The 12,071-nt window shown below is 44.1% G+C and overlaps 1 protein-coding gene across 4 annotated transcripts in view; it reads left to right on the top strand.

The window, feature by feature from the left end:
• Window positions 1–12,071, top strand: part of CNTRL (centriolin) — a 1,220,196-nt gene that overhangs the window by 771,109 nt on the left and 437,016 nt on the right. For all 4 annotated transcript variants that reach the window (XM_069609523.1, XM_069609522.1, XM_069609524.1 and 1 more), the window contains 2 exons: window positions 6,853–7,061; window positions 8,777–8,969. In XM_069609523.1, coding sequence (XP_069465624.1) covers window positions 6,853–7,061; window positions 8,777–8,969 — 402 coding nt within the window. The remainder of the gene's footprint in view (window positions 1–6,852; window positions 7,062–8,776; window positions 8,970–12,071) is intronic.

Raw genomic sequence — 12,071 nt, 5'->3', positions numbered from 1 at the left:
GCCATTCTCGACACCAAGGTAAAGGACACCTCCTTCTCCTCCCCTCCTTCTGGCAACACCATTAAGCTACACCATGCTTCCTGCTCATCACATCAGACCCAGCTGCTGAATTCCTGCAAACCTATTTTGACCTACTTATTTATATGTGGGGAACTTTTTGGGGGTTCATTTCTTGATTTCTTTGTGACCGAGACCAGCTTAAGATCACTGTTGAGCGACTCAATTTTGGTACTTACACAAGCAGTTCCCAACAGCCAACACTATGCATAGATGAACCATAAACTGAAGTATTGATTCTTTGATGAGCTACCATATTCGTGTAGCAGCAAACTAATTACATAGGATGTGCTATTTTTGTGATATTGGCATGGGGCATTTGAGACTGTTTATGGCATATGGCCTTTACAATTGGATATGTGAGGCTTCACATCTCTCTGGTGTCTGCACAATGCATATTGTCAGGGTGGATAGCTCAGTGACCTAAGCAGTCACCTCTGACAGGGGTTGAGTCTTCACTTCACATGTTTGAAACGTGCCTGGGCAGACTTGCCCTTAGTCTTTCGAACGCTTATATTGTTAGTCTATAGAAGCATGAGGAATCTTCATGAAGCACTATATGAAATCCTGATATATTTTGTTATGTCACTTTCCTCCACCGTAGACTTTTTGGTGAATTGAGTTACATAATTGAAATTGCAACGAGGCGGACAGAAAGTTCTCACATTTTCTAATTGGTAACTGGATGGAGTACAGAGCTATATGTTGACTCCACAAGGATTCCAATCTTGATGATATGGTCAGTGGTGTTCAAGTCCAAACAGCGGTCCAACTGGACCAAGGCACCTACATTGCCAACATATCTTTCATCTTGAGTCATTCAGTGGAAAGACAATTGTCAACTATGTACATCTACAAGAGTGAAAGCCTATTTGGACCCTATCAAGCAAGCTCATGCATTCCAGAACAATTTAAAGTTGCTCCTGAAGCGAATGGGATTGCAACTTGGCTGACTAAGAGCAGTTCAAAATAGGTTTCACATGTTGGTCTGCTTGGTCCGGTGAGGGCAAATCTCTAGGGATGGAACAAGTAAGTAGTTGTTTAGCTGCCAGGGCAGTTTCAGTTCACTTTCAGTTTGTTTGTTTATTTTGGATTAAACCATCAAGCATTTACGATGAAAAATATGCAGTCCAATAAATAGATTAGCCTGGTTAAAACAAATGCATATTGATTCGTACTAGCAACTAGTCATCTCACACAATGGATTTCATAATGTAATGGATAGAATTGAAAGATTAGAATGCTTCTGTGCATTCCCTGTTAAGCCACAACAATATACCATGAGCAGAAATAGCATTCCTGAATTAATTTGTCAATGTGGATTCCTGACCTACTAAATTTACCTCGTTTTCTGACTTTAGGAGGGTTGACATTCCATGTGGAAGAATAATTGCACATTGACCAATTTTAAGTGGCTCCCTCTGTTACTGGGTCAGGGAGTGGCATGCCCTGTTTCTTTTTTAGCAGCCAGGTGCTATGTATACATTTGGAGACTGCAAAAACAGTTACATTGTCTGAGGCCAATTTACATAAGAATACACCATTCGACAGGCGTCCGATTCTATATCTTAGTAGGATGTCTTTTAAGATACAGGGCCCTCAAGTGCCTATAGAAAGGGCACAGGAAGAGGAAATATTTTATGGTTTCCTTGCCTCCCAAGCAAACGGGGCATAAATCTGAGTCATGCGCCAGGTGTGCAGCAATGCCGCCAATGGTAATGTGTCACATCTGTGCCTTGGGTATAGGAAACGTGTGTAAGGGGGTGGTTCTGCATTAAGATAAGTGTCATAACCCAGGTCTGATTTGCAGCACTGATAGCCGCTGCTTAGGTGGAGGAGCTAAAAGTGCATCTATTCTTCCCTACAGCATTGTATTTAGTGCATCCTTTACTGCCTTTTTTGTGTGGCTTTCAATCAACTCGGGTTTGTCCAGAGAGTCCTAACGTCCATGGAATCAAGTGTTGATAATCCTACACCAGGGGAGATCCTTTCCTGTGCTTGTAAGCACATTTGAGGACTGCATTGCTGGCTCTCTAGATTATCTAGTGATTTTTCCAATTGAGCCAACTATTAATAGACATTTAATCTTGTGTGTAACCTCGCCATTTTAGTAAAACCCGCACCACTTTTTGCTGGACTAATGGGTTTTTGTCTGACTCTCCCGAGTGAGGTAGGAACCCTTTTTCCTCATTCACTCCTTCTTTTCTGTGACTCTGAGAACCCTTTTTGTTTCTCTTGATGGAGTCTGCTTTCCTCCATCTTTTTATGGCATCTGTATTTTCCTATTGCAGCATGCAGCACCATCTGTGCAGTGTTGCTAGGAGCTCCTTGAGCTTCCCTCTGTTTTTCTTTTACATTCCTGTGATAACATACTGTTACCAGGAAAGGGGTATGTTTTTTATCCTACCTATGCTTTTCTTTTGTGAAATCAGCACAACCCACATTATGTGGAGTGCTGAGGGGACATGTATCCCTTTTCCCAACTCTCCTGTAACCTTCTAGTTACAGTGGCAAGTCTTTCTGAGAGGCTGGTGACGGTGGCTATTTTCTACCAACGTTTGTGTATTTTACACGCAGGCTGCTGTTACAGCTGCAGTAAAGGACACATGGGTCATCATTGACCTACAATGCTACTTTCTCTTTTCGCCAACTCACAATGGCTTGCCCTTTGTTGAGCCTTTCTCTTCTAACCCGGGTGGAAGAGGTTTTGCTCGCTGCTTTGACTTCAACGGGCTCCTATTGCGAAGCCCGCTCATAGGTGCCACTGTGTCTAGGAGGACAGGAAGCTGGGAGGACACAGAAATTCCTCAGGTCTTTGTCCTCCAATATGTCTGCTTGGATCCAGTTCTGACTGGGTGCCTGGCTGTGCCTTTGGGAGAGCCACCACCCAAAGTTTGAAGGTTGCACGCATACTGATTGGCTGGGTTCCTGCATAAAAGGCGAGGGTCTTGATGCAGAAGCCAGAGTCGACCACTGGAAGATTCATTTCTGAAAAAGAAGAAAGAGGACGTCTGCAGCTACCGCCAGTGACTGCCAAAGCCAACCGGTGGAACGCTGCTGCTCCAGCCCTGTCTTCTGTGTGACTCAGAAGATCCCGACTGGATGAGTGCCCCCCCCCCACACACACTTCCCCCTTGGACTGGTGGGCTTAATCAGTCTCAAGACCAGCTACAGTTTGAGCCATCCCATGAAGTGCTGTGACCTTACAGGCCTTCAATACCCAAATACCCTGGGACCTCTGGCAATGCTGCAGTACATCGTCTCATGAAGCTCGGTACTGGCTGCAAACCTGTGGGCATCTGTCTGGGCCTATAGAGACTCCATCTTGATTGCAGAAGTCCCCTCAGAAGAGTCGAGAAGGAAGACAGTCTGCCGGGTGACAACCGGTGCTGCTACAAAGCCTGTGTCGAGCCTCCACAAGCAAGTGCTGCGAAGATAGTCTGCTGGACATCCTTGTGGCCGAGTCTGACCATCTTCTCCCACCAAAAGTTCCACCTCCAGCCAGCAAGGCCAGAGACCTGGACCGGAGCTGCTGTCGTCTTCCCGTGGGGACCTGCCGGTGACATTGCTGTTCATCATAGGAGGTACTGTCTGACTCCTGGGTACTTACCTTGGTGTGTTGCTGTTCCCTCCTCCTGAGTTTCCTGAGTCACCTTGGAGTGGACGACCCAGCCATGTTCTCCCGGGCCTAAGGAGATCCGTACTAGAGGTTGAAATCCTTCAGATGGCCTGCCTAACCCCCCTGAACCCATTCAATCCAATTCCATTACTTATTTTCGAAAAAGCTTCTTCTGATATTTGATAACTTTGACAGCTTCTGCCTTCCTTTGTTGTGCTGCCCTCGGGTCACTGGTCGCCCAGTGCCTCTAACTGACTTTTGAGACTGTCATTCCCCCAGATAGGGTTGGAATTCTAAAGTTTAGACATACACAAAGTGATCTAACTTACCAGTATTGCTGTTTAGTAGATGTTGGTTGATGAATGATTTGCTAACTTAAAGCTATTCTTGATACTTATCAGTTTCTCATCCAAAGTTCTACTATTGAACTGAGTATTGCATCAGCAAATATCTAATGTATATATCTATCAGTGTGGACTATATTTACTTGAACTGTAGTGATTTTAACGTCCTAGTATATATAATAAGTAACCATATTTGTATATAACTACAGTGTGTGTTTCCTTGACTATAAGTGTGCTTAAAGCTCTTTGTACTCAACTACAGCCATCCTCCCTTCTAGAATAAGCCTGGCTGCTTGACCATAGCTACCAAACCTTTAGGGTAGCTCAGAGCATACCTGTGCGGTCCCAGCTTACCTGTCGTGTAGGAATTGCAGATGGGCCCACTAGCCCACCCCAACCGTCCTGCCAGAGGTTTTTAATAAGCACTTCCAACTTGGTAGCTCATGGGAGAAAGGGAATGAGATAACAAAACAAACTGCCAGATCTTCGCTCCAACCCTCAGCTTCTTCACGCAGCTCTTGTGTTCTCTGTTCTATGGCTCTACTCTTTCTGGCGGAATCTACAAGTAAACACACTACATATCAGTTCTACTGCTGTTCTTTAGGATTCCCTCTAAACCCTTGTACTTTGCTCCTCCTTCTTAAATTCCCTGACTGCCTTCCTTGCCTCTCTGGAAGGCTAGCCTTGATTGTTCTGAAATAACCTTCCCTAAAAAAGTGTCTCTTCACCGATTTATTGGTCTCTTGGAAACATACTGCTGATTGGCTCTGCTCTTAGTAGTCAGTGGAATTGAACTTTTTTACAAAGTATTCTCTTGTCTCTTGACTATCTTGTCATCAAGTTTTTGCTGTTTTTTATCTTGGCACTTTCTGCTTTCCTTGACTAATTAGTTAAGCAGTTCTTGTTTAACTTTCTTTACAATATTGTCCAACTAAAAATCCATGTATGCTGATCACAAAGTTGTGTTTTGTGCTACTTAAGCTCTTCTCCTGCTGCTCTCACAATCTCTATATTCTACTGGATTCTCTTGTTGCATTTGCACTCTGCTTCCGAAGTCATTTGGCAATTACTTAATTTATCTGCGATGAACGCGCTTGGCACACTGCCCCAGCCGAGCTCTCTCCCTCTCTAAGGAAGCTGTGCGTAGTTGAATGTTCACGCTGAACGTGCACTGCATCGCCCCTCACTGCCTCTGCTGAGCTCTCTCTCGCTCTCTGGGGGGGCTGTCCCGTTGTTGCTGCATGCCAGGCCACAACAGGTGGTTACTACGCAACGTGCACATTCTTGGAAACGCGATGCTTCTCAATGTAATGCGCACGCCAGTGGGTCCTTTTCTCTAACTCGGGCCGCTAGTGCTGATTACTCAGAATAAACTAAGTTCAAACCAAACAATGAAACAACTTGACTCGCATGGCTTGCTTCGCTTGGCAATTCATATTCAAACAATTACTTTTCTGAACAAATACATTCACTGTACAAGTCTTTTGAAATCCTCGAACTACAGATTTCTTCACAAGTTTGAATCATGAAAACGATATGGCTACTTTTGTATGCCCTTTTTCATGTTCTGCATTAGGTAAATCTATGGTGGCACTTAGCTTCAGCTTCTGCTCAGGTTTTCTTTCTTCTTAAACAGGAACTCTAGATACTGTGACCTCTGATCATATCAAGGTCAATGAAAGGCAGTTTAGAACCTTGGTGAAGGTTCCAAGTAGTGTCACAGTTGCCCTTCCTCCAATCATATCTGAAAAGTAGCTTCACCATTTTGGAATGGGAAAATCCCACTCCCCTATAAATTCTGTTAGGAAAATTAACACACAAGCTAGAAAGAAAACCTGGAACTCGATCACCCACTGGGGCTTAATGAATCGGCCTACCCTTGTGCATCTATGCCGACAATACCTGAAAAAAACTAAGAGTTGGAGCTCCTTACACCTAAGAGTGCGTCTTCTACAGTCCTATCACAGGTGAACTTTAGTAAAACTCCCTACTCGTTAATCTGATACCTGGGTAATCAATTCTACGGACTTGTCAAGTCGGTTGCCCTCAATGTTTATATATCATTTTGGTTGTTGAGGATGGAATACCATCAGTTTGGTCTTGTCAATATTTATGGTTAAGCCGGTCTGTTTGTAGCCTTCATTGAATGCTGCGAGTTGTTTTTCCAGACCGACTGACGTTGGGGATGCCAAGATAGCGTTATCAGCCAAGAGTAAGAGAAGTATCTTATCCAGGCCCAACCATGGAGCGTCAGACTGCCTATTGATCAAGTTATTAATCTGTTTATTAATATCGATGGAAAAAGAGTAGGGGGCAACACGCAGCCTTGTCTCTCTCCCTGTTCGATGTTTATGGGGGCAATGGTATCTCTGGCAAAGTTCCAGCTGAACTCTCACGCTGTTGTTGGTGTAGAGGCTTATAATTGCTTGCAGCAACACCTTGGGGATGTTCAACTCTTTGAGCATTTCCCATAGTTTATGCCTCCAGACCCCGTCAAATTCTAAAGGAAGTGTAGAAGTTACTTTTCCTCAGTAGCACATATTTCTGGTGCAACAGAAATAAACAAAATGATTGATCAATAGTGCTCAGGCCCGGCTGATCACCTATTGATGAGGAATGTCAAGAACAAATGCATTTTTGACATACGAAGAATGTTGTTGAATTACCTGCATTAAAGTTAGCATATTTGTTTAGCCAAAGCCTCTTCATGTTTCTGTCAGAACAATAGATTATGGCCATTCAAACCCGTTTATGCATCCTCTTACAGGCATTATTCAACCTGTAAAGAAACCAGCATTTAATGCTATCACCTTAACGTTTGTTTGCGCTCAGGAGAATGAAATGTGCAGACTGGAAGATATAGTGGATCACCTAAAATCTCTGAAACGTGAAGAGAAGTTGACTAGAGTTTCTGAGCACTCCAATCGCGATGAGAGGGGACGGCTGCATCAAGGCATCGAAGACCTTCTGCATCAAAAGGAAGAGCTAGAGTTTGAAGTTGAAGAACTACGTCGGACAGCGCGGAAGCATGGCAAACGCAAGTAATAATTTGGGCTCATTGATGAAAGCGCTGGTGCCATCTGAAGGCATAGATAAATGTTTACTTGCATATTAAACTATAAAAAGCTTATTTTTATTTCAAATATATGTATTTAAATCATTACAGATTAATTATAATCCAGCTCATTTTGGCAGGTATTTCTATCAAGCCCATTTGAAATAATACAATGCCACCGAAAACGCAGCTAATGTTAACCTACCCCAAAAAAGCACAACAGCATGTTTACAAAATGTCAAAGATCTTCCAAGGAACAAATTGCAAAACTTGCCTGCCCAGCCTACTTCCTCCACCAAACTACCTAATAACCCTTTTGCCCTCCCTGCACCAAATTTGGAAAAAGAACCAAGTGACACCAAAGTAAATGAAGGACTGGACCAATACCCACGCCTCCAACGAAAACAGCCCCCTCTCCCTAAAGATCGTTCTTGAAAAGAAAAAGCCAATTTTATAAGTTCAGAAACAGTACAGCTGTCAAGGATGCCTACTTCAAAATTTAAAAAAGGAAATGTTTAAGACTAGAAGGACTCCCTGCTCACTGTGCTCAGAGAAGCACAGCTTCACCTCACTGATGAGGCCCAACAAGGCTGAAACACGTGTATGGGGTTGCTATTAGTACTCTTGTTCAGAGGGGAATTGTCAAGCATTTTGGTGCTGGACTGCCCATGTGGGCGGGACACAGACTGATGTGCAAATTCATTTTTCCCATCTCTGAAAGGTACAGTGATCAAAAAGCAGATAGCTGCAAACTCTCAGTGGTTAAAAACCACTGAACAGGTTATTTCGAGAGAGGAACACCGCTACCTTTTTTGTATTTTTGGAAGGAACTTGGGGTTGGTCACCCTAAGTTACCTGGGGGCAACCAGACGTGGACTCCCTGCCCATCTGTGAAAGGTACAGTGAGCAAAAACCAGATGGCTGCGAACTCTCAAAGTGGTTAAAAACCACTGAACATGTTATCATGCCGTATTCTTTCAAAAGAAGGGCGTCTGCTACCTTTTTTTGTATTTAAGACTAGAAGTGTCCATCAGACTCTCAGTAGACAACAGGAATACACTTAAAAAAAGACTCCTATTGCACAACACATAGTAACAAAAAAGCACATGATGAAAAGTAGTTTAAGTTTAAAGAATGAAATATTTAGAAAATGTACCTAAAAATTAGAAAACACCAACATTAAGGACACCACATGGGAGTGAAAAAATAGTCACCGTCTACAAATCTGCACAGAATGTGGTTGACGGATTTATCAGTAAATATAAATGAATAAAGAAATCTTTTCTTGAATAAGTAAAATCGCAATGCATTCACAATCTATCCCTGTGGTACTTTTCAGTTCATTTCTTTCATATGTACTTAAGTTTTTATTGTTAAGCTCTACTCTCACGATATTTTCAGTGTGCAGACCTGAACAGGATGCTTCTTTTCATATGCTGTTGTCCAATACCAGACAACTGTTCTTGCTTAAAAAAATGAAATATAGGTTAGACATTGTCACTTTTAAATTACTCTTAATATTTTCCCTTAAAATAACTCTACATCTGTTCTTACTGATCAGGTTAACTGTTCTACGAGGCCAGATTATAGGAGGAGTTGTAAGAACGTGCATGTGTTGTAATTACTTCGGCTCCCCAGAGTTGGTTAGTGTATTCTACCATGCCAGGGCAGTGAAATTAGTGTTATAATATTTTTTTTCAGAGACTTTGTAGATGGACATATTGACAGTCTTATCACTGAGCTGGAGCTGGAAAAATCTCTAAAACGTCATGAGGACATTGTTGATGAAATTGACTGCATAGAGAAAACGCTCCTGAAACGGCGAGCAGAGCTGCGGGAGGCGGATCGACTCCTTGCAGAAGCTGAAACGGAACTAAAAGATACCCGGGAAAAGGTATGCTTTTTCTCATTTTTCACTGTTGGAAACATTCTGCTTATTCTCATATGCACAGAGATGGGGTTTTATAAGAGGGTGAACAGGAAGGGGAAGAGCTAGGTCTCCTTCTGTTGTCCATATGAGAGAAAAATTAGTTTAGAGAATAGTTCAGTTATACTTGGAAGATTGGAGTCCTAGTGATTCCGTTTTGCCACTTCTGTTTCTACCTTTCTGTGTGTATTCAAAATGTTGTAGGTGAAATTGAACTCTGCCGATAAGTATGAAAAATTGTAGGCAATATATTTCTTTCTTCAGCAGTACGTTTACCCACATTTTTCTTGCATTCCTGCCACCTTTTGATTCCTTTGATACCTTTGATTCCTACATCATTTGGCACCTTGCCATGTAAGTTAAGGATATAGCTATTAAGTTTAGATTAATTAAGTAGTAAAAGTAACCGCTCCATCCCCATAAAACGGCTTCACGACACCCTAGGTATCTCAACGCAGGCACTGGACTGGCTCACTTATTTTCTCAATGACGCCCATGGCAGGTTATTTTGGGCTCTTTCTCCTGCCCCCACCTCGATCTCCACCTGCTGTGTCCCCCAGTGCTGCAAAACTTCTCCATGGCTCTTTAACATGCCTCTTGCTCAGCTTGCACACTTCATTTCCACCTTCTCCCCCAATTTCCAGTGTTATGCAGATGACGCACAACTCTTTTTCAAACTTCCCTCTGAACCCGTCCTTACTTCCTCCATCATTCCTGACTGCCTATCTGCCATCCAGTCCTGGTGTACATACAATGATCTCTGCCTCAACGTCAGCAAGACTGAGATCCTTCCTATTGGGACTCCTGCTCCCTCTTTCTGGCCATCTTCTATGGGCTCTCCCCCTTCTACTTCATCTGAAGTCAGGAACCATGGTGTCATCTTCGACTCTTCTTTCCTTCCTCCCTCACATTCAGGACCTTGCCAGGAAGGTCCACTTTCAGCTCCACCTCCTCAAAGGAGTTTTTCATTTCCTCACATTCCCCCAGGGCCATTATGGGTGGAGGTCGGGGGGAAAATTTCCCTAGGCCTCGCGCTCAGGGGGGCCTTGCGGCTGCCTTGCTCATGAGGTGTCACGAGAATAGATTTTGTGCGAGGTGCCATTGACATGCTGGCTGCAGTACCAGCCTGCAGCAGAGAGAGATGATGCAAAACAAACGTTAAGTGCAACACACAGCATTTTGGTGTGGAGGTTCGCCCCATGCACTCAAGACTGTTGTCAATTTCACACTTCATCAACAAGATGGGCTGGCCTGGCATGGCCTGCTGCCTGGAAGGGATGTGTGAGCTTGCCCAGGCCCAGCAGCCAATTGGTGACACTTACTGCTCCCCAATCCCGCCAACCCGGCGCCAGACCGCCCATCATGCGCATTGGGTCTGGCTTGGTGCGGTGCCACCCCACTTGAGCAATTGCTGCCTGGAAGGCTGAGACTGGAGATGCCAGTGTGACTGCAGTGCATCAGCAGGCCTGGCCTAGTACTCGACAGCAATCTGCAGTCAGTGCAAGGGGAGTAGGAGACAGGCGACGAGTGGCGTCGGCCCATTGAAGGATTCGAGCTTCAACTCAAAGTAAGTTAAAACAAAAGTGCTGCTGCTGTTGTTTTAAAAATTATGAATACATATACATTTGATTTTTACTGCCGTGTTGGTTTTCCAGCCAACATCCTGTGGTGTCTGGGGCATGGGGGAGAGATAACCTTCCCTTCATCTTGCAGCTGCATCCTCAACACTCTGCAAGAAGTATTGCATGCAACGGTCGTTCAATGTCTTGGGCATTTCATTTTCTCGCCAGAATCCGCTGTGATAAGCATGTGGGTGTGGACAGCCAGGAACTGCGTTCGTAATGGGCTTCTTCGTATACAAACATGGTAACTCCTCATTCATGACCGGTGCACACATGCCTACGTGGAAGGAGCGACCTGAATGATGGAGGTCGCCATTGTCACTCGTTCCTCCCCAATGTATTTCATTAAAGAGCAAACGATTTTAAAAGGAGCAAAAATGGCACTATCTAATCTGGGGCATCACATTCACAATCCCTCAACCCCATTTTTTTTTTTTACATACTTTTAAAACCTCAGAGCTGTAAGACCACTGTGTGTTTGGTGCTTTATATAAAGCTGCGTCCCATAGCTTAAATAGGAGTGCTACTGAATCATGTATGTGTGACATTGGCATACCATGCGCATGGTGGTGATGGTGTAACAATTGCCAGCAAAGCAGTTTTTCCACGATGCTGTACTCCACCAAAGGCTTCCGAATCCGACTGTCAATTTTCGTAGCAAGAAATGTTATGCAGCCAGTACAAAACTGACCAACAACCAAACCAATGTGTTTGTGATTCATTGGGAAAAAGCTGTATATATCTTCTGCGTGGGTTTCAGCCAATGGCGTGACGAGGGAGGGAAGGAGGGAGGCAGGCGCATAATGTTAGGATTAACGATGCTGGATGCTACCTCTCTAAATATAAAAAGCTGCAAAATATGGCATTAGAGCTTACTTTATTTCAGGGTTCTAATAATGAATCACGTCACCCTCGCCTCCAAAGCAAAGCTCACATGGTTGCCGAGTGGCACCATGTCCCGAGTGTAGCAACTACAAGACCCAGCATGCAAAGTGAAAGGTGAGGACTTGACGCAAGATGTCAAGCACGACGTGGGGGCATTTGGCAGCTAAGAGCATGCACGCCCCCTACGCCCAACCCTCTCGCCTCTGCAAGTGCTTGCCAAACTAATAGTTGCACTGCCTGCTGGTCTGAGTATAGTCAGGCCACACGTGCTCACGGGAATAATGGAAGTGCTACATACAGGGGTATGCAGAGAGGGCTGTGGGAGAGGTAAGCTACGAAAAAAGTCCTGCTACTTTCCCCCCAAATGCACTGCACCCATTTCCATATGGTCTCATTTGCGCCCACAAACCGCCAAACCCTACCCCAATCTATTTTTTTGGTGACATTTGTGGCAGATGGCATTTTAACACAACAAAAAAGATAGAACTGCAGAATCATTACAGATGCAGGACACTCAGCTATTAGAGCTCTGTCCAGGTGCTCTTGGGCAAAATGCATGCAA

Source organism: Ambystoma mexicanum, chromosome 8, assembly GCF_040938575.1.
Source record: "Ambystoma mexicanum isolate Mex_15411 chromosome 8, UKY_AmexF1_1, whole genome shotgun sequence".
Lineage (NCBI taxonomy): Eukaryota > Metazoa > Chordata > Amphibia > Caudata > Ambystomatidae > Ambystoma > Ambystoma mexicanum.
This window is presented reverse-complemented; position numbering and strand designations above follow the sequence as displayed.